This window comes from Formica exsecta, unplaced genomic scaffold (assembly GCF_003651465.1).
Source record: "Formica exsecta isolate Colony F162 unplaced genomic scaffold, ASM365146v1 scaffold60, whole genome shotgun sequence".
Taxonomy (NCBI): Eukaryota; Metazoa; Arthropoda; class Insecta; order Hymenoptera; family Formicidae; genus Formica; species Formica exsecta.
In genome coordinates this window covers 809184-831263 of record NW_021853281.1, presented here as the reverse complement: position 1 = coordinate 831263, position 22080 = coordinate 809184, and the positions used below count along the sequence as shown (strand labels likewise).

Sequence of the window (22080 nt, the reverse complement as noted above, 5' to 3'; positions counted from 1 at the left end):
AATACAATAATTTATATTTAGTTTAATATAAAATATTTAAAATTAGAATAAATAATACTAATCTGTGAAAGAATGTAATGAGAGATCTATACTTTTACTACAACACTACGCTTCAATGTTACAGCTGAACTTGCAAAGTATTATTTCTGACGTTTCACTTCCGCTGCGCGCCGACTAATCTAACGTTAAATGACCTATTAGTCTTGTTACTTGGAAATTGTAGATCAGACAATCGGTATGTTCGAATACTAACGCACATCTCAGATCGCGAATCGTATTCCATGCGAACAATTAGAAAGTTTCCAACAGACGATGCAATTATACGCACGAATACCTGTTTTTCCCATTCAAGTTTTTCCGCTGCAGTCTGTCTCCTCTCAATTTATACAAGCTTTAGATTATATCTAAAGCTCTTTTTGTGTGATATTTGGTTTATTAAGATTGTGATTTTATATATACATGTTAATATTACGAAAATATAATCAACTATAAATTATAGAGAATATCTTTTTAAATTAAATTTAAATGAGATTGCAAGTTTATTTCTATCAATTTTTTTATATAATTGCTAAAATTATATCACAAGAGATTATTCGAGCATATATATCGAAATGTGGCTTATATTAATCTTTTAGAAGGCCGAAATAAATTTGTAACTGGCGATGGTATCGTCGAATTTATCGGACGCAATTTACGAGACATTCTGTATGTGTTAATGCAGAGATACCGCGCGGTACACTTTAATAATATCTCGACGCGCTCGCGCTCTTATGTCTCGCGTTATCACGCGAGATAACGCACGGTGACAAAGGCTGAGTGTGGTCTCACAGTTACCGGAGTAAAACGCGCGCGGAGCCGGAACGGAGTGAGACGCGCGTAACGTGACGCTACGCGGACACGCACGCATCAAACGGAGAGACTTGCGCGTCGCGAGTGGAAATGCGTGTGCCACGCGCGTCCGAGAATCTCGTTCTTTTCTTCGCGCGTCAGTGTCTCGGGTGACGTTCTCAAGAACGAGTGAAACGATACGAGCGATGTACGAGACGGATCGGCTGATGACAAGCTCTCATTTTCTGGGTCACGGACGGAGATCGTCCGGTTTACTTAGTCGTTGTTTATTCTGCGAGCGTGTCGTTCGTTGATTCGTGAAATCCTCTCGATCGGAAGCCCCCGCCTATATGATGAATGCTATCGTCGAGATTATGCCGTCGAAATGAAGAAGTTCTTTTGCAAGTTGTAAGTTTCGGTGTATATATATATACCGAGAGATGTGTGCTTTGAATCCGAAAGCCGTGAGCGAAGGAATGCGTGATATCAGCATTTGATATATCAATATTTGATCATTTCTATCTGACCAATCCGCATACGTGTTTTTCTTTGATATTAAGCTCTGCAGCTGAGACACTTGAATATTTTTAAATTGTATAAAATGCTTCATTATAATCTCGTTAGTAAAGAATATTTATATAAATTGTATTTTAAAGAAAAAAAAAATATATATATATATAAAAGAAACACACAAAGGATTTTTTAAAAATATTTTCTAAAAAAAATATATTTTGGTGAAGAGAGAAAAGATATTTAGACGTGTGTATGTGTGTGTGTGCTTTTTTTCTCTAGACCGATTTTTAGGAAATGCTTCCACACTGCCTACTATTTTCTGGATTATCCGCCGCGGAATGTTCCCACTCTTCAAGAATGGGAAAACAGCGAGCAAGACGGCGAGAGGACCGCCGTGGCCGTCCAGCAATTCGTTCAGCATGTCGCGAGTCTTCACGCCGACGGGGACATCGGTTTCAGTAAAGAATACGAGCTCATACAATCCGAAACCGGGGACTACACCGTGGAGAATTCTCAATTCGCCGAGAATAAGGCCAAGAACAGATACTTGAATATACTCGCATGTAAGTAGCTGTCGTAATATTTACAAATGAAAGGAAACATCTTAATATAGAACTGGTAATTCTTCATAATTTTCTATTCCTCGCGAGAATGTTCCATTACTTTTCTGAAGGATATTTCTATTCACCATCGTCAAGTCAATATTACGACTGATTTATTTTATTGTTAGTTCAGTCTGACAATCAGTGGCTGACCTCTTCATTGATTCCATCTAACTGGGGGCATTGTGACGCATCATTATCAATTCTTTCTGGTGATAAAAAAAAAATTAAAAGAAATTAAAATTTAAATAAACTTGTCGTGTTTAATGGAATAACAATAATCGATTCAACAAAAAGTGGAATGATTCGGAAATATTACGTACAGTCACGAAATTCCTGTTAATGGAAAATACTTCCTCTATTATATTATGCACGGAAAGGAGTAATAAGCTTTCGTCAAGTTAAAGCAACGTCTCGGTATAAGAGATATCTCGGCTTAAATCATACGTTGATTTTTACATCGATTAAATTGATAAGTGGATAATTATATAACGCGTTTTTAAAACTCATATTTTTAGACCAATCTTATTGAAAATAAAATGTGAGGCATGCTTTATTAATTCAACTCGAAAAAAATAATGTCTTAATTATATATTTTTTATATTATTATCATTAGACGACCATACTCGTGTGCAATTACTCTCCTGCGGCGGTGGGCCTCCTAAAAAGGGTCAAGATTATGTTAACGCGAATTACATCGACGGGTGGCAAAAAGCGCGAGCATACATCGGTACCCAAGGTCCACTTCCGCCTACGTTCGATGGCTTTTGGCGGATGGTTTGGGAGCAACGCGTATCAATAGTCGTAATGATTACCAATCTGGTCGAACGCGGACGAGTAAGTATGACTTTGATATATCGCGTTTTTTTTTAATTATAACATACCAAAGTTGCATAATAAATAGTCACGAATAAAAGACAATTTAATTATTTATATGTAAAAATGTTCAGTTTACAATGTAACAATTAGCGAAATATATTGAGTTATTATTTTTCATTTATTTTATTATTATTATTATTATCTATTTTTATTATAGAGGAAATGTGATATGTATTGGCCCAAAGAAGGGACCGAAACATACGGTTACATTCAAGTGACTTTAATGAAGGAGGACATTATGGCGACATATACCATCCGTACTCTTCAAATCCGACATTTAAAGGTATAAATTTAAAAATAAAATACACACGCGTTTAAGACATTTTTAAGAGAAATAAATGAGAAAAGATATCATACCGTGGAATCAAATGTTAATGCGAACGCATGAACGAATTTTTATTAATAAGATCTTTTTCTGATTTTTAAGCAGATTAAAAAGAAGAAAAATGGGACCAATATGGGTGAACGTACTATATGGCAGTATCATTATACCAGCTGGCCTGATCACGGCGTACCCGATCATCCATTACCGGTTTTGAGTTTTATCCGTAAATCGTCCAACGCTAATCCGCCCGAAGCTGGACCTATCGTAGTGCATTGCAGGTAATAATCGCCGCCATAACATTTTAATAAGAAAATAAATTTTCAGTCAATAATATATTCAACTTAATACGTATTAATATATTTCTTTGCATTTGTTAGTGCCGGCGTTGGACGTACCGGAACGTACATTGTGATCGACGCCATGCTGAAGCAAGCCAAGGCCAAGGACGAAATCAACGTATTCGGTTTTCTCAAGCATATCCGTACCCAGAGAAACTTCCTGGTCCAGACGGAAGAGCAGTACATTTTTATTCACGATGCCCTGCAGGAGGCAATAGAGAGCGGCGAGACCAATATCAACTCCAACAATTTAATGAAGCACATTCAAGACATGCTGTGCCCATCGAATAATAAGACTGACGCGTGGAACAACATAGAAGCTCAATATAAGGTGACTGATTCAATTCTTGAAACTGGGTTATATATATATATATAATATATAATCACAAATATTAAATTATTAACTTAATTATTTATTAGCTGGTAACGTCGTGGAAACCTAAGGATTTCAATCTCGTGTCCGCTACCAAAGCCTGCAATATTCACAAGAATCGTAATATGGACATAATTCCCATCGAAAACGCGCGCGTCCATTTAACGCCGAAACCTGGTGTCGATGGAAGCGACTACATAAACGCGACATGGGTTTCAGGTAAATAATATAGCGTGTCTCCTCTATACAAATCTAATGTCTTATTGCAAATGAAATGACGATAAGATGTGTTATTTCTAGGTTTTCAACGCAATCGCGAGTTTATTATAACGCAGCATCCGATGGAGAACACTATAATGGAATTCTGGCAAATGATGTGGGACCACAATGCACAGACCATTGTCATGTTGACTCAATGCAACGAGGTATGCATCTTGAATAAAGTCATTAATAATTGCATAAGAGATAAAAAGAGATAATATTTTATAATAAAAAATGTTGTCTAATAGGAATATCCAGAGTTTTGGCCTATCGAAGGAAAGGATCTCGAATCCGAAACGTTCCGAGTACGACTCTGCGGAACAAAGGAGACCGTGAACGGGACTATCCTACTCGAAGTCGCGGTTCGATCGTTGCAAGATGATTACGAACTCAGCGCTAGGATTGTTCAAGCGCCGTCGAATCAGAGCGGTCTGTGGCCGCATAATAACAATCCAAAGACTTTTGTCAGTATCATCCAGGACTTTCATCGAGATTATCAGAACGGTCCTATCGTCGTAATGGACAGGTACGTTAAATTATCATTCTTATTAATAAACAGCGATGATACAACTAATTAATTGAGCTAATACAACTCATATTATTACTTCATTTCAGGTATGGCGGAGTCGAGGCTGCACTTTTTGTTCTATTGACTACCTTAAATAAACAATTGGAATTCGAGCAAAGTGCCGATGTTTACATGTTTGCGAAGCTGCTATATATGAAGCGACCCGGCGTTTTCCGTACAAAGGTAAATTTCAAGTGTATCAAATCTTTATCCAACTTTAATCATATGCGCGATAAAGGAAAAAACTTAGCCTCATAAATTATTATTCTTTGTAGGAGGATTATGTATTGCTGTACCAGTGCTTGGAATCCATGTTGTCGACGAAAGGACGCGCGGAGCCTGATTTGTACGCCATGGCAAACGGACACGTTGCCTCACTGAACGACCCGAATGAGATCAGGTCGGCTTCATCGATCCAACATATGCCACTAGATTATCCATCTAAGTCATCTGTCATTCGCGAATACGCCACCGTAGAAGTCAGTTCCGAATACCTATCCGATTACACTATTCCCATACGCGTGGATCATCCGATTGAATCGTCCAGCAGCCGTGGGAGCGAACCCTGCCTCTCCTCCCACGGCGGCAGCAATGATCATGTAGTATCACCATCGGAGAAAAGCATTGTGGTGTCACAGAGAAACATTAGCTATCATAATCATCCACAATCTGGCGTATCCGTAATGGTTGATGCTAACGGTTATATCACAAATGGCAGCATGCGTGTACCCTCCGACAATATGGAGCCTAACTGCAAGATGATGCCACAATGATGCCGGCCTATCTTCGGTTGCAGCGCACCCTCGCGAAGGTCGGCCCCGCTGTAATCGAAACTTCCTGAATCGTTGGAAGTTTAATCTTGACCTGGTAAGTATTGGCCAAATATATAAAATGTCTTGAACGGAATATACAGCAGATATGATATTAAGAGAGAAAAATCTGTTTTTCGAGCAGACTAATCTTTGCATCGCGAAGGAGATGATAGTTCTTATCCAAGGGATAGCTGAAGGATCTTCGAACGGATTTCTTAGTGTACATAGGGCTAAACGTGAATGTTAAACGTGAAGGATTATTGAATTTTGATAAGAAAAATCCGTTACCGGCGTCGTAAGAGCGGACAGTGCCAAACAAAGAGACAAAATGCCGCCGATATATGCCGAATGGGTGACATTTATCTTATCCGTCGCGTAAGTTTATGCTGTTCAATCGATATGTATATATTATATATAATTATATATAATTATTGACACACAACACACATACACGCGCGCATCTGCATAGACACATACATAAGTAAATATACGTATATATAAGTGCACGCGTACATGTTGTATAATAATATATATATGTATATGTACGGGATGTGTGTGTATATGTGTGTGTATGTGTATATGTCGAATATCCGACAGCTTCGAGTTGCCAAAGAATCATTACGATAGCTTAATTGTTAGAATGATACTACCGTGAATGAGTGTGTACATGTACATATATATATATATATATATATAATATACAATTATAATTTCTTGCAGGTGTAAACCGAGACATAAAGCCTTATAAAATAAGAAAAAAAAATCACAGTTTTATTTAAGTCTAGGTTTGTATGTACATATATATATATATATATATATATAATATACACGCGTATCTAATTATTCTATGTGTATAGTTTATTATATACGCGAGGAAATGCGTTGTCAAGACGAAATCTCTCGCATATACAGAATCACGATCGTTGCGCATAACTAAACTAATTTATAAGCATCTGCCCTCTCTCTCGTAATTCATCCATTCGATTTGGTCCAGCCCCGAGTGTTGGCCGCACGATATGCACAGCTTATCGTACTGTTACTGCCATTTAGAGAAGATATTTAACGACTTGCCGAGCGCGTTAATTGTTAATTCGTAAAATTAAGTTTGGTCGTGTCATTTTTCACGTAAGATCGCTTGACGCATATATGCGAATCAAAACAAAACTATTACATCGTATAACTACAACGTGTCAGTTAATTCGCATCATTCGAGCGGTATCCGTAAACGAACTGAACGCACAACTTCATAGAAGATTATATGGTTTTTAATAATATCTAACGTGTTAAGGAATACGAACTTTCTATGAAAAATAGCGTGAATCTTACAGATATCATAAGTCTTTTACGAAGAATATAGAAGCCGATACTATCTCTGGCGAAATTACAAAATATTGTCAACAAAAAACGCGCTGATTTACATTGTATAGCTTGTGCTTTTTTTAAATTAAAAACATGATATAATTACTTTCTTATGGTGATGACAATCGCAATACTTTAATAATTATAATTTGCCGTTATTTATATATTTTATATACAAGAGAATTGTGTGTGTGAAACAAACCAAAGTAAAACGACATTTTAAATGTATTTGCATTTTTATATTATACGTTGATATTACTATATACGAAAGCATGAACGATCACAGATTTTTGCAAGAAACTTGACTTGTTTAAATCTATCGATATTTAAATAACTGATTATGCGTGCACATATTTACAAAATAATATTTAATTTGTTTTATTCAATTTGTTTATTAATAATTAATGAACTAAGCTATCAACGAGATGAAAGATTTGACATGGAAAAATCGAAAATCGAGTCGCTCTTGTTATATTATCGCGCATATTGATTTCTAGAAGTGTCTTTATCGATTATTCGTCAACAACATGAAATACACAAATACTTTATGAAGTGTACGTTCCGTCGCTTGTGGCCTAACTCTATAGTACAAATTAGATTCTACGTTCGAACAACTATTCATTTAATTAAGTGCAAGAGACTTTCAAACCGGTTTGTTTCAACTTGCCGAAATTATATTATAATTAAGTAATAACATGATTCCAGTAATAATTATTACAAGCATTAGTCTATATTAGTATATTATATCGAGTGACATTCTTCCATTTTTAATTGATAATGTCGCAAAGAGAAAGGAAGAAAAAAATAAAATGTTTTTGCATTTCCTCACGAATATATATTTGGCAGATTTATTTTATATTACGTACTATTACGCATATTATCGCGAGGATTAAAATCGCTTTTCTGAATCGCCATCCTTTAGACAAGTTATTTTAGCAAAGTTACTGAACGAAAGGGAGAGAGCAGAGGCAATGGATGCAGAGTGCTGAAACCGAAATGTACATAAAAGAAAGAGAGAAAGAAAAGTCTCTATGTTTTGTCGATCAGCCCACTGTGATTAACTATGAGAAAATGATGCACATGCTCGTTGGAGAAGATCGCTTACCATCGATATACGTGGATATAACGTCATGATTAAGAATATTCGTATAAATATGTAAGACTGACTGTGTTGTTCGTAAAAATCAGAACGAGAATCAATTCCAGACCCGCGTTTGCTTGCGTTGGAATCGTGGCGAATCACGATCGCGAGAGCATAAGACAGAGATTTTTCGAGAATGGAATAGAACATGCGATATCACCTATTCCTTTCTCATAGAGTTACTCTTTTAAGAACTACGAAGTAGCGCCGAAACGTAACAACACGCTTGCAATGCGACTAAATGCAAGCATTTTCCAGAACGGACCGAAAATGTGAATCGATCTTCGAGATCCCGTACTAATCTTATGTACACCCGATTAAATCACAATCGAGTCTCGATTAATTATCAATTCGTAAATACGAACGGAACACCTATCGACTATTGTCTAGTTATAGAGATTACTATGTATGTAAAAAACGTGTCTTTTAATTAATGCCGCAATAATTTAAGTCATCGAAAGAAACAAAAGCGAGAAACGATATTATATACATATACACATACATACACACACAAATACATGAATAAGCTACACCGAAGAAATGCATACACACCTGAGTGACAAACAGCTCACACAAACACGGACTCGTCGCGCTAATACTTGTGTGAAAAGAAAAAAATATATATAAATATTTATGATATATGAAAATGTGGAGGGAATCGGAGAAAATAAGAGATAATTGTGGATGCGTGGCGGATGAGGAATCGCCCGGTCTTGAGATCAACGGAGACACACAAAGACAATGCCATATAGATGGAATAGTGCTCGAATTCCGTGAATGATTTGTACATCTAGCGGCAAGACCGATATCTCGTCGTGCAAAGCGAATAGAGACGCGATCTATATACTGTATTTTACGATATTACACGGTTATATATGCATGTACCTATACACGGATAACACAAAATAGACGTCTAATGAAGTATGAATGGCCGTCGAGAGACAAGGCGATCGTCGAGAGATACAGTCGCCCGTATATAATTCGGTGATAAAATAGGTGGTGTGTATAGATAAAATGTAGACTCTAGTCAACATAATATTTGTAAGATGACACACACACACATGTCTTGTTCGTTTCACACCGTTTCACACCATTAGCTCGCATCTAGTTCTCTTGGTCTGTTCGTTTCATTTTTTTTTCCTTCCGATATTAATGAGAGACAGGAAGAAAAAGACAGATGTTAACGCGTGATTGCATTTTCCATCCTTTGTCCACCGGATGATTATAAAATAGCTGTGCTGTGAGAGATATATGGGAGAGGAGAGGTGAAAACACTTATTTTTTCTTTTTATCACAAAATCTCACTTTGAAACGCGAGCTCTTATACAAGAATTGTTTCACCGATACTGATTGTGAATAATTTCGAACATCGTTCAATAGGATGAACAAAAGCAATCAAAGTCCATAGCATCCGTCGCGAAGATTCTTTTTTATACGCACGATATAATAAAGACTTGCGATTATGTAACTGTAGCATTCGTGTGGAAGAGAGGGAAATGGTCCGAGAGCTGGTTTTATATAATTATATATATATATATATATATACATATATGTACACATGTGCATATATATATGTATATGTTTGTATGTATTTTATTAAGTGAAACAGAATTGGAAACGAATCGAGCGCGAATCATGTTGGCGCGGTCAACATTCAGAATCTGTTACTTATATGAGATCTGGCGATGTATAGAAATGGATGTATTAATAGAGAATGTATATGTCGAATGCCTACTCGAAACTTCAATAGACAACTGTGAAAAATCACACTCAAGCATTTGTTCAATTGTTTCGCGTATATATATAACTTGCCGCAGTGTGTCTACGACTTTATAATTATTTGTAATGCGAATCGTCGCAGCACACATACATGAGACTCCCGTTCGAACGTACGCACTACGGCCTACACTAACTGTAAAAAAAAAAGAGAGAAGAAGCTCTTTATACATATATTCGCACACGATGTATTAACAATTCACGAACGATCCGCCGGTTTTCGTCGAAACCGGCTAACGTACGAAAGCTGTAGCGGTTCGAAAAGAAATTAGAAAGTTAGCGAGAGAGTCTCGAGGGACACACGGGGTGTCACGAATCCGCGCCATGCCCAATTAATATCCGACGAATACGATGAGAAAAACGAAGCCGATACATAAAATGACAGTCGAGACTGCCAAACGTATCTACGAACATTTCTTCTTTTCTCTTTTTCCTTAACTCTTTCGCTACGGACTACGTGGAAAGATATTTCGATGACACGTATTTTAAATATTTATATTTCAACGACATTTCCAATGTATTTTAAAACAGAATTCTATAGAGAGATTTTCTGAAATTCGATAATTAGAAAATCAAATTTTCTATCTATATATTAGAAATATATAAGTTAATAATTATATATTGGAAATATATAATTATATATTGGAAATATATAAGTTAATAATTGAGCGATCAAAGTGATCACGAGAAAAAAGTCAGTGATTTATAATTATTAAAGCGATATGTATTTCTGTTTTTATATGTAAAATGGAAAAGAGAAGAAACTATAATATTATACTTTCCTGAAAGTGTGCAAAGATAATGCAGATATCAGTTCTGTATCAGAATTGCAGTCAATGGAACATCATTATCGATAAGGTTGTGGTCTTGTACCAATAGCGAAAGAGTTAATCTCCGAGCATAGCGACCGCACTGCCTTCGATAAAATTTTTAACAAACCGATTCTGACCATTGATCGAGGATGAAAAGGATGATTTGCGTCGACGAGACGAGCGCGTGGCATATTTAAAGCGAAGCACGAATGAAAAAAATCAAACAGTTCTGTTTCTCCTGTTCCTACGACGTCACGCGAATCGTCTTCGGAATTGATGCGGCTCTCGTTATTAATTATAAATCCTTAAGCACTAACGACACACGCATTAATGAGTCACAAAGGACGCGAATGCTGGTCTATAAATGCGATTCTCATCAATTTCTATTGCTCGACGTACAGTACGTGTCTCAACGAACACACACACAGAGAAATTTTAGAGAGGTTTAAACGGATATAATGATTGCGATATCAGTCATTATGTGCGATAGTATTACTCGTTTTTTTAACTGTACGCTTCATTCGAGAAGAATTGTCCGTGCTTAAGAACATATACGTCTAATAAATAGTTTGCGAGAAATCTGCAACTGGATCAAATCAGCCAAGTTTCACTCACCAGCGAGTTCCACAGGCCGATCTGCTCACTTCAGCCGCTTCCTGAGAAAGAGACGTACGACGCGATCACCCGATGACCAATTAGTGTTAAGCTAGCACACACGCGAAATATTCACTGCATCTTATTTTATTCTTATTTTGTTTTCATTCGAACCTCTTGACAATTATTTTGAGTTTTGTATATTTGTTTCGTTTCTTTAGATCAAAATGAATCTCATTGATAATATCTACATTTTATAGAAACATTTCGTTAGTTTAACACAAGAATTATGCTTACAATTGCAATAATATTTATATAATGCATTGAAACATTTGGAATTTTTTAGAACATTAGAATCATTTTCACGTTTGTACGAAAAATAATGATTTTTTTTTCTAATTCATAATATTCTCATTGTATGAGATAATTATAAAATGTCTCTCAAGCATACGAGATGGTAAAATGTGCGAAAATTATTGTCACGATTAAACAAAAAATATGCATCTTGTATTATTAGTGAGAATTTTGCGTAAAGGTAAAAACGGTATCCCTCCCTCTCTTTCGAAACAACAATTATAATTTGTGTGCGATAATCACGATTATAGTAATACACTTCTTACTTCGATTAGCGTACGGTTTTCTTGTTATATAAACGGTAAATCAACTTTAAAACACTCCCGAAGTCATGAAATGTTAGCGGAGGATTAATGACGATTATTCGATGGATATATAAATATATTTTTGTTGAAGATTCGCAAGTAGGTGTATTTAAATGAAATATTATGCGGGAATAGATGAAGGTGTACAGATATTTCTTTCTTCCTTTTTCTGCAAAAATAAGTCTTTATTTGTAAACGAACTCTTTGGCAGTAGACACTCCAAAAGACAAACATCCAGAGATCTAAATTCGTAGAGCTGACGCTCTCGTCTGGCGATCGCATTGAAAATCTCAATGTGTGGCGATAAAATCGTAACTTACTTGACTTAATAACATTCATGCTTTGGCAATGTTTCGCTTATTGAATCTTTCGTTTTTTGGTTTTTTCTTTTCTTTATTTTTGGTTTCCATATTTGATTAAAACACTTAGACGGTGATAGTAAAATCCTTGGGCGATTTGGAGAGCGAGCTATTCGAATGGAGACCGGTCGATCGTTTTCTGTGTAATTTCAGCTTCATGTCGATGTCGCACTCGGCTTCACTGGTCTCGTGAACGTCCGTGAAGCCGCTCGGTGGCTTCAATTCCAACGTAGACAGCTCGCTGCCCCAATCGTCGTCCCTTCTCATCATTCTGAACGTGCCCGCCGGCTCCTCCAGGAGGCAGAGCGACTCGACGGATTTTCTGGTGTTCGGCGGCTCCTTCTCCAGCCTGTCGTAGGAACCAGGACGCACCGGACGACTCGGCGACGCTCCTCGCGAGTACGAATGCACTCCGGACTCCGACAGCTTCAGTACCGGTCGCAGTATACCGGGAATGCGACCGTCGATCGCGGCGTCTATCGCGCCGCGACTCCTGCGAACGATCAGTCGTCGTTTACTTATGGAAACGTATAGAATGGCGACTAATTTTGTTTAAATAATTCTTTTGTCTTTATTCGACGATCAACGGACAATATCTTTTACCTTTGCTTTTCGAGCCTCGGGAAGGTCTTCCTCTCAGAAATTGGTGACGGCTCGGTTGATGTACTTGATTCGTGCGTGTGGTACAGCACATCTGGAAAGTACGTACGCGAGACGACGTTGACGCGGTAGATAATTAGTGGCTGCGCGCTGGATTACATGATGGGCCGCGCGAGCACGCGGCCCGGACACAGAAAACCGAATACTAACTTACTATGATGAACCGGTCGCTGCACCAGGGCGAGCCGTTGCTGATTGACGGAGTTGGGTCCCGGCGAACGGGCCAGTATCGACGTCGGGCCGGAGTCGTCCAAATGATTCGACGACTCGGTACGACTGCTGGTGCCAACCTCCGTGTCGCTGTCCGAACCCAGCGTGTCGTATTCCTCCGATTCCGATTTAAACGATTTTGATTTGCGTCGCGCCCGACCTCGTACCTTCGTGTATTGGTCCACGTCGCACTACAATCGATTCGCACTGCATGAGATTCTTCGCGAAAGAAATATGAGAGCTAGGATTGACAAAATTCTTGTAGAAGACATTTCCAAATTTTTTAAATCTCAAAGTAATAAACGCGATTCTTATTATTCGATCGAAATGTTAACGGAATGCAGATCGGAAATTAATTGATTTCTGAAATATCTGCTTTAGTTAATTGAGAAAAGATATTCTTATCGATACACCGTGTATAAAATGTTAAATCTCCTCATTCTTTCTAGCTTCATTAATATATTTCAATAAATGTAATTATATATACTATGTCGTATTGCTGCAAATTGTAATTAGATAATCGATGTCCCGATTCTGATTTTAGAGTTATACGCGGTATAATCTTATTAATGCAAGGAAAGAGTAATTACTTCTATTGCATTATAACTTTGTTAATGAGATTACTTAATGGCGATGATTTTATCCGTACAGTAGCTAGAGTTTGGGAATTTTTTATCATCTCGGATGTGTCACAATCTACGACGGGGAATCGTAAGATGGATCGTTGTGAGAAATAAACGTACTTGGGCACCTTGCAGCATCGTCTCGCTGCGTTCGTAGAAGAACGCTTGTCTCATGGGATTCGCCGAAAGATTTTCCTGCTCGGGCAGATTGAAGGTGGCATACGGATAAATATCTTCCGAATACTCGGGTATTCGTTCCAGGGCGCTCACCTCGCGGCAAGGTGATTGCTGTCCCGGTTTTCTCACGGTGGCGTAGTACTGTTCCCTCTGCTCCATATTGTGTTTGTTGTCCAAAGCTGCCTGTGTTTGCGAGCTCGGATCGTTCGCACCTCCGGATCCCTCTGGATCTAGAAACGATGTATTCGTGTCGACAGATATTTATATAGAGTACAAGGTTTTCTCATATATATACATCTAATTTACAATATTATACACAGGTTTAACGTAACTTACGTTTATATGTATATAATTAATGTAACTTCTCGTGCACATTATGAATTTCTGTCGAGGTGAATGTTACAAAAGCTATAGACAGATACACCAATTAAATGGAGAGTACGGAAATGGAGATGCGTAATATCCTCTACCGAATCGGAATAATAGGCGGCATGCGAAACGACAAAGGGACTAATTTCAATAAGATCACTGCAGAAGTTAATGAGTCTTGAATAGAACCTGTAATATATATTACACAATGAATAGTAAAAAACACTATAAAGTTGATAACATAGATTCCCAAATTTCATAGCTACAAATCATTACTAACATAGAACGTAGCGCTACTAAATACATACATATTTGTTTATAATATTAGATACAAATTAATAACGTAGTTTAAATAACAAAGGCATAATTCTTTGGATAAGAAGATTAAAAAATAATAAGTATCGAAAACTGGGAATCTATAATGTGTGTGTTATAAATCAATAAATCGATACGAGAAATCAAGATTCGCTTTAGCAATTTTATGATTGTTTAATTAAACCTTTTAAATTAAATTATTTGCAATCTCCCAGTGATTGATAATTAATAGAAACTCAATATTCATCACATCATGGAAACATTATATAATTACAATACTTATAAAGTATCGTAAATATATATTGCGGTTGCAAATAAAATTTGCATATATTAAATATTATATATTATTATTAAATGAGATTCTCTTCACAAATTGAGATCCATTAATGTGAGAAGAATTCATTCTCGTAATATTTAAAAAATACTTTAAATAATTTAAAAAGAAAGCGCTTATGCATATAAGAGAATATAGCAGACGATTTATTTTTTTACTTATCGAAAATAAATTATTTTGATATAAAATATAAGAGAGGGAAAGAAAAATCCACAATGGAAAAAAAATATTAATTATACGATGAAACTTTGCTCTATAACAAATACATAAAATAGCAAAATAGCAAAACAGAATTTATCTAATGATACAAAGTAATTGTCATTACTCGCTCATTATTCAGTGTATCAATATTTCTTGAATGTTATGTAATATAGCGCGAGATGTTCTCGTTTTAGTAACAAACGACTATTTGAAGACTGCAACTCTCAACGTGATTCGTTTATGAAGTTTTTAATTAAACCAAACGCTCGCGGCGGATATCGCAAACCGCTGCTGTTGACATTGTACCTGATATCGAGAGTAGTTGACGAAAAACTAAAACATCGAGATTGTCCCACCACCTCTCTGTTCCAATTCGCGGCAGAATCGTTACAATGTGTACCAAGTGGGATACGCGAAAATAAACGGTATCCGACAGATTTTTTTTTATTTTTATTTATTTTTTTTTTTTTAATGGGAAAGCGAACCGAATTCCATAGCCGGAATCCGTATTCACTTGCTCGAAGCGTATGTTTGCGACGTAAATTGATTAGAACGGAGATCGATAGAGGCTTGTACTCACGTGTCTTGAGGCAAAAACACACCCCCGCGATCGCCAGCATGACTGCGAGAACCGAGATGACGCTGGGCGCCAAGACATGCGCGTCGAGATAGAGCGGAGTGGTCTCGTTCTCCTGTGGACGATCCTCGTGCAAATGGTTGTTTCCGTTCGGTGACAGCGTGCTGAACAGATACTCAGCCTGGGTGGAACCGGCATTGTTGTAAGCAGTCACGCGGAGCTCGTAGCTGATGCCACTCACTAGATCCATAATGGGAAATTTCGATTGTGGCGGAACATTATTGGACACTGCAACATATATTGATCAAATGTAATTAATAACTGACAAGAAAAAAAAGCATTAATACAGTAAAAGCATATAATAATAATTTCTTCTCATAAAATATTTTCTAGATATCTCTAGTTTTCAAATTAATAAATATTAAAAATAAAATTGAAATAATGAACTTGTTTACTAAACGATTATTATTGCGGTTAATATCTTATACCATGCGTACAATTATAAAAAAAAAAAAAATAAGATAATCAGCACTTTTCTGACCAAGAGAAACTTTCTAGATATCGATCTCGGAATTAATTCGGAACGATCAACGTCATGTTTTCGTGAATTATCGAGCGCTACTTCTTCACTTCGTGACTTCAACTTTCCGAAGAGTTGTAAGTTCTTACCGAGCAGCCAATCCCCGGGTTGCCTCCTATATTCCACAACGAAGTAGGTCAACGGGCAACCGCCGTCTTGCCAAGCCGCCAACTCCAGAATAACGAACGTCTGATTCGGTTTGACGAAGTGATACTTCGGCGGCGGGACGGGCTTAGAGCCGTTCGTCTTCGCTGTCTGTATGTCGCTCGCGCTACCGCTCCCGATCCTGTTGAAGGCAGCGAGCGTGAACTGGTAACGCGTGCCGCATTGCAACCCCTCGAGCAGATGCGTGCTCGCACGGCGGTCCAGCATGACCTCCTCCCATTCGGCGAATTCCCGGCGATAAGCCAGGAGGAATCCCTTAATGGGCGAGCCACCGTTGTCGCCCTGCTTCCATTGTAACTGGATGGCGTCGGTCGTCGTGCCGGTCGCCAGCAGAGTCGGCGGCGTTGGCGGTACTATGTGCGTAAAGTTTACCAATTAGAACTTGACTCGTGCCGCTCAGAGAGACGGAGCAAAATATCGCTCGATATACTACTCGCTTTCCGTGAGATATATTCCTCATTTTCTCGCGCGCGGATAAGAATTCATGGAAATTATTCTATATCGAGTTGTGTATTTCGTAACTTCGCTCTCATGTCTATGCAGAAAGTCAAAATATTTTTCAAGTCAAAATATTTTTTCGTTATTTTGTCAACGGATTAGAGAATCTAAATATAATTTCGTAATAGCATCGAGAGCAACTGTAACCAGCGAGTGGATATCTTAATGATTTCGTTTACGCAACCTACCCTGTATATGGAGCGTATACGTAATTTCGTCCGTGCCGAGCGAATTCTTCACGTGACACGAATAATTATCCTCGTGGCTTCTCTGCACGTTTCTCAGAATCAAAATATTATCGGGTCCAACGTGCGATCTGTAAAATTCGTGAAATGACGTATTTTTTATCAAGCGATTCCGCTCTACGCAATTCGTCGTTACACTTACTTTTGTAATTTCGTGTCAGCACGTCGCCACTCGACGCTCGGGCGAGGGTCGCCGACGACGAGGCAAGCCATATTAACGTCCACTCGCCACGGAACCACGATGGGTACGCCGAATGATATTATGGCAGCTGGAACTAATTAAAGTACTCTGGTTACGAGTTTCCATTTGCTATAATATCCCTTCGCAAATGCATGGATATTACGGAAAAGTCACGAATATCGCGCTTACTATCGATCGAAGAATATTTAATCATAAAGAGCTAGAGATTTTCCTCTATGCTATGGATTATCATCCGGCAAAACTGTACTTTCCCGGATATTTGATTCACATTTCACAGACGAAAGCCGTACGGTTTTCTTGGTCAACTTTGATAAAGAACTCGATTTGAAACAAAATCCCCGACGTGAAACGCCTGACAAAGTTTTACGGAGGGAGAGCAAAGAAACTTTTCGACAATACGGAACCTCAAGACCGGCTTACCGATGGTGCTAGGCTGAAATTTGACAACCGGCGTACTCGAACCCTGACCGACCTTAGTCGAGGCTGTGACCCACGCTTCGTAAGACTCGTGCAGCTTCAAGCCTGTTGCCTCGTGATGTAGGTTCTGGGCGGGCAAGGTGTTCTTGATGATCTTATCTTGGCCCTGCTCTAACATGCGAATGTAAACGGTGTACTGGGTGAGCAGCCCATTCGGTCGTCGCGGTGGCAACCAAGATATCACGACGGCGTTCTCGCCGCTCACCACCCACTTTACGCGTTCCGGAGCATCGGGAACTATTACCAGAATCACCATTTCTTCATTGGATAATTCGTAAAAAAGACCAAGTCGTAACACATTCACGGTAATGAAATATCATAATATTTAAACGAATCTTACAAATATTAGAAATCTATTTATTTTTTTAATTTTTCGAATGATTATAATTTTGATTATAATCTTTTCGAGAGACGCTTCATTTTTTAATATATACAGTGTTTCACCATATAAGAAACATTTATTTTCCAGAAAAAAAATGGGTTTTTCAACATGAAAACTATTGACCAGACTCGAGACTCGCTTAAATAGGTCTCTTTCATGAATATAAAAGATCTTTTTTTACAATGAAACATTGACTATGCGTCGAAAGTGAATTGATTCGCGTATTAGAACGTTCTAAATTGCCAGTTTACCGGTTTCCCCGGTGGTGCAGGACACGGGATTGCTCGCGACACCCTCGCCGGCCCTAGTGAAGGCGAGCACCTGCACCGTGTAGTTGGTGTACGGACTGAGAGCGTGCAAGACCGTGCTGAGGGCATGACTGATTTTCGTCTCTCTGCCGGCTTGCGAGTCCGAGGCGGCGCCGCTCGCTGCCTCGTACAGTACCTTGTATCCCTGCACGACCCCGTGAACTTTGTTGGAAGGCGGTAGTTTCCAGGTCACCTGGATGTTCTGACCATTCAGTGCGGCGCAGGCTACATTTTGCGGTGGCGCACTTGGAACTACATCAAATCGTACACCGTAAATCGCCCTGCTGTATCTCCTTCAACGTGTCGAAAAATACGGTCTCGAATTTATGTTACTAAAATGAAGTCTATCAAAACTTTTTTCGAATTTATATTCAAAGCACGATCAATCGAATCGCACGGAAAAAGTACGAAAGTATGAGAGCATGTGCGACTTTCGATTTAAAAAACTGTGGTTTAAAGTAAAATATATCCCGGAGGATAATTTATGTAGGACTCGATATAATAATGAAAACTTTAATAAAAAATTATTATTATTATCGATATTTTGTAACATAGTTCATAGTTTGTGTATCGCGGGAAAGCTCGTTTGATAAACCAATATTATTACGCAAATAATTGCCATTCAGCATTATGCATTATATATATGGTATGGAATGTTTACATCAGCGTGTGCTGTACACACGACAAACTTTAAATTATAATATTAATTTGTAATTTGGAACTTAATCTCGTCATTTGCAATTCTCAATTATATTTAATCCGTAATCAAAATGCAAAGAGGCCGCTTCAAAGCGGCACGCTGTAATTGCCTTGTTTAACGTGCCAAATATTTTCGTTAACTCGAAATGCCGCAAACTCGATAAATGAGGAAGCAAACTGAGAACTTTTCACTCACCATCTTCGAATGTGTGCGCCGTCACGGGATCGGATCCCGGGCCGTCTCCTTTGCTATTGAACGCCTTTACCACTATGCTATATTGGGTGTATTTTCGCAGACCGGTTAATCTATAATCGTGCGAACCATCCCCGTTTCCTGTGATTCCAACCCGCGTTGTGTTCGTTAATTGATCGTCGCTTCTGAAATAAAAGCATTAACCACGGTTCGTTGAAGCGAGGAGATAACGCGAAGTACGGAGGCAATCGACAGCGCTAGAATCTAAACGTTGTATCAATTACGCGAACGAAATATGTCAAGAAAAAGCTGTGAAAGTAGCTTCTAAATTATTTTCCGCGAAAAATCGCCTTTAAAAAGAAATCATTTGTTTAGATTGTATAGAGATAATATCATCCAGATGTGCTGGTTGAACGGCTACTCGTAGAGTTAAATATAAATATATCACCAGAACGCCTTTTTTTTTCTCTTATACATTCTATTATTTGAAACTTGATACTGGTCTAAGAACGGAAAAGCCTTGGCACGAAAGTCGCTGTCGCCAACTTTACCGGAAATCGTTCTTATCGTTCGCATTTATTACGTGCAGCCGTCCGATTCTAGTATAATGGAGGAACTAACAATCTCGAAATTCAATGGAATATAACTACGAAACTCGGACAAAAGATTTTAAGAATTCACGGTGAAACTGAATCGTCGTATAATCCAATTATTCCGAAATGTCACAGCGCAAACATTACCATCATATTTCATTTAATAAGTTTTTGTCACAAAACGTTTTTACATTCGTAGCAATTTTATTTTTGTTGACAAAATAAATGGATTTTACTGGGGAAAAACAAGAAATTTATAGAAGGTTTATTTTGTGAGAGAAAGGCATTTTTAAAATTTGATAAAATCCTTTACATAAATAAAGGAATCGTTCTCCCAAATTTTTCTATTTCTCGATCTTGCCTATAAATTTTGTTATTAGAAAAATTGTTATCTTGCCTCGAAATAACGCAATACACAGTAAAACTGTGTATTATAGTCACTAAACATTCTGTTTTGCAAACATTTAAATTTTCACTTGAAAAAATATTGTTGCAAACTTGATACTCTGGCTGATATATAAATTTGTCGCTTTACAAACAACTCGGTCCGTGTAAATGTGCTGAATATACGCGGTTGCGCGTTATCTATGCAAACGAACGGATCATCGCGGTCATTGTTCGAGACTTGGAGCTTGATGATGAGCGCTAAATGCCGCAAACTACCTCAGCTCAAGAGCGGTAAGCAGATAATGATACCCGAGATTGGTGTAGCCGATGATGTATCCGAGTAGTTCGCCGTTCCACAGGGATCGATCCGGCGGTTGCCACGTGATCTTGAGCTGCTGCGGGCCCAGGGGCTCCACGGAGACGTGCCTGGGCGGTCCACCGGGTACTTCGCCGTCCGTTTGCACCTGTTTCGAAAATTTCCAGACGCCACCCACGGCGCACGTGAAAAAGAAACAACAGTCCGTCTGACGTTATCGCGCGTAATGACGTTTGTGATAATGTGAAAATTTTCTTTCTGATCATGCTTTGTTTCTTTTTTTTTTGTTTGTTTGTTTGCTTTGTTTTGTTTTTCGACAATGTTTGATACTGACATGAAGGATGTCGCTTGGCGCTGATGTTCCAAGATGATTTTCCGCAAGCACTCGAAAGTGGTAGGTAGTCGCGGGTTTTAGGGGTGATACTCGAGCGACCGTGTTGTCCCCGGCTACCAGCTTCTGCGTGTTGTGCTCATGCCAAACGTCTTTCCAGCAAAAGGCAACAACGCTTAGATGGATGCAATACGATCTCTTAAGCGTAATCGCGAGTCTCGCGAGGTGAGATGTATCACCCGTGCGTGAAAATCCGGACGTTTTGACGCGCGATTACCTCACACATCTCGCTTCGAGGTAGATAAGATAAATCTATCTCTCGATTCTCCCGCGCATCTGTGGCGTGGCACGTAGTTTAATAGTTCGTAGTTGGCCGCAAAAGACGGATCGTATGTAACGAGCGAACAAATCGATCAAGCGAATGACGCTTTATTGGAGGATGAAAGCTCTCTACAGACTCGCGCAAGGGTAGCGCGAGCGATAAATATCAAACACATATGTTAATCGGATATGTGTGCCGAGTTAAAAATTAATTCGAGACTTGCTTACTCTCTCACGGCGCGCGAGCGTAATTTCAAATGCAGATTATCTCTTGTAAGTATCTTAGTTTTAACCCGTAATCAGTTGCAGCGCGCGCGATGCAATTTTCGAAAGGCTAAGTATAAATACACGTATATGAAAATTCATCCGCGATGTGTGTCAGGATTGCAATACGCGTGATTTAGATCTCGGGGAGTAAATTATTACAGCACCGAGGTCACGAATTTATCATCGTTTGACCGGCATTCTCGGAAATCTCGATCCTCGCGAGACTCGATTTTGAGTAAGAGCGATAATAATTCTCGACGGTGCTTGCCTCAAGAACATGTTTTATGCGCGTTAACACCACGACGCTTCCATGCCCCTTCGTGCGTTAAGTTCGATAATTTAACACCGGCGGGAAGACTCGAGTCGATTAGGCGTAAATGAGGACATCCAAAGTTAACGAGCGGCCAGGGCAAGGGGCGTTTCAAAGAGAAGTTTATGGCACGAAAATAGG

General features: G+C 38.6%; 2 protein-coding genes across 2 annotated transcripts in view; one reads left to right on the top strand and one right to left on the bottom strand.

Moving 5' to 3' along the window:
* The window catches only part of LOC115242514 (tyrosine-protein phosphatase 99A), a 279771-nt gene extending 273588 nt beyond the window's left edge, over positions 1 to 6183 (top strand). Inside the window, exons 11-21 of the mRNA XM_029818882.1 lie at positions 1621 to 1904; positions 2560 to 2780; positions 2980 to 3105; positions 3253 to 3425; positions 3525 to 3816; positions 3906 to 4077; positions 4159 to 4283; positions 4368 to 4645; positions 4735 to 4870; positions 4963 to 5554; positions 5642 to 6183. Of these exons, the coding sequence (XP_029674742.1) occupies positions 1621 to 1904; positions 2560 to 2780; positions 2980 to 3105; positions 3253 to 3425; positions 3525 to 3816; positions 3906 to 4077; positions 4159 to 4283; positions 4368 to 4645; positions 4735 to 4870; positions 4963 to 5460 (2305 nt within the window). The 3' untranslated portion in view covers positions 5461 to 5554; positions 5642 to 6183. The remainder of the gene's footprint in view (positions 1 to 1620; positions 1905 to 2559; positions 2781 to 2979; positions 3106 to 3252; positions 3426 to 3524; positions 3817 to 3905; positions 4078 to 4158; positions 4284 to 4367; positions 4646 to 4734; positions 4871 to 4962; positions 5555 to 5641) is intronic.
* A 2499-nt stretch (positions 6184 to 8682) lies between these two features.
* The window catches only part of LOC115242523 (Down syndrome cell adhesion molecule-like protein Dscam2), a 79865-nt gene continuing 66467 nt past the window's right edge, over positions 8683 to 22080 (bottom strand). Inside the window, exons 17-29 of the mRNA XM_029818895.1 lie at positions 21045 to 21193; positions 20704 to 20858; positions 19418 to 19599; positions 18466 to 18774; positions 17776 to 18069; positions 17296 to 17428; positions 17097 to 17224; positions 16335 to 16763; positions 15669 to 15953; positions 13813 to 14099; positions 13014 to 13260; positions 12803 to 12893; positions 8683 to 12692 (exon numbers count right to left, since the gene is read on the bottom strand). Coding sequence (XP_029674755.1) covers positions 12266 to 12692; positions 12803 to 12893; positions 13014 to 13260; positions 13813 to 14099; positions 15669 to 15953; positions 16335 to 16763; positions 17097 to 17224; positions 17296 to 17428; positions 17776 to 18069; positions 18466 to 18774; positions 19418 to 19599; positions 20704 to 20858; positions 21045 to 21193 — 3116 coding nt within the window. The 3' untranslated portion in view covers positions 8683 to 12265. The remainder of the gene's footprint in view (positions 12693 to 12802; positions 12894 to 13013; positions 13261 to 13812; positions 14100 to 15668; positions 15954 to 16334; positions 16764 to 17096; positions 17225 to 17295; positions 17429 to 17775; positions 18070 to 18465; positions 18775 to 19417; positions 19600 to 20703; positions 20859 to 21044; positions 21194 to 22080) is intronic.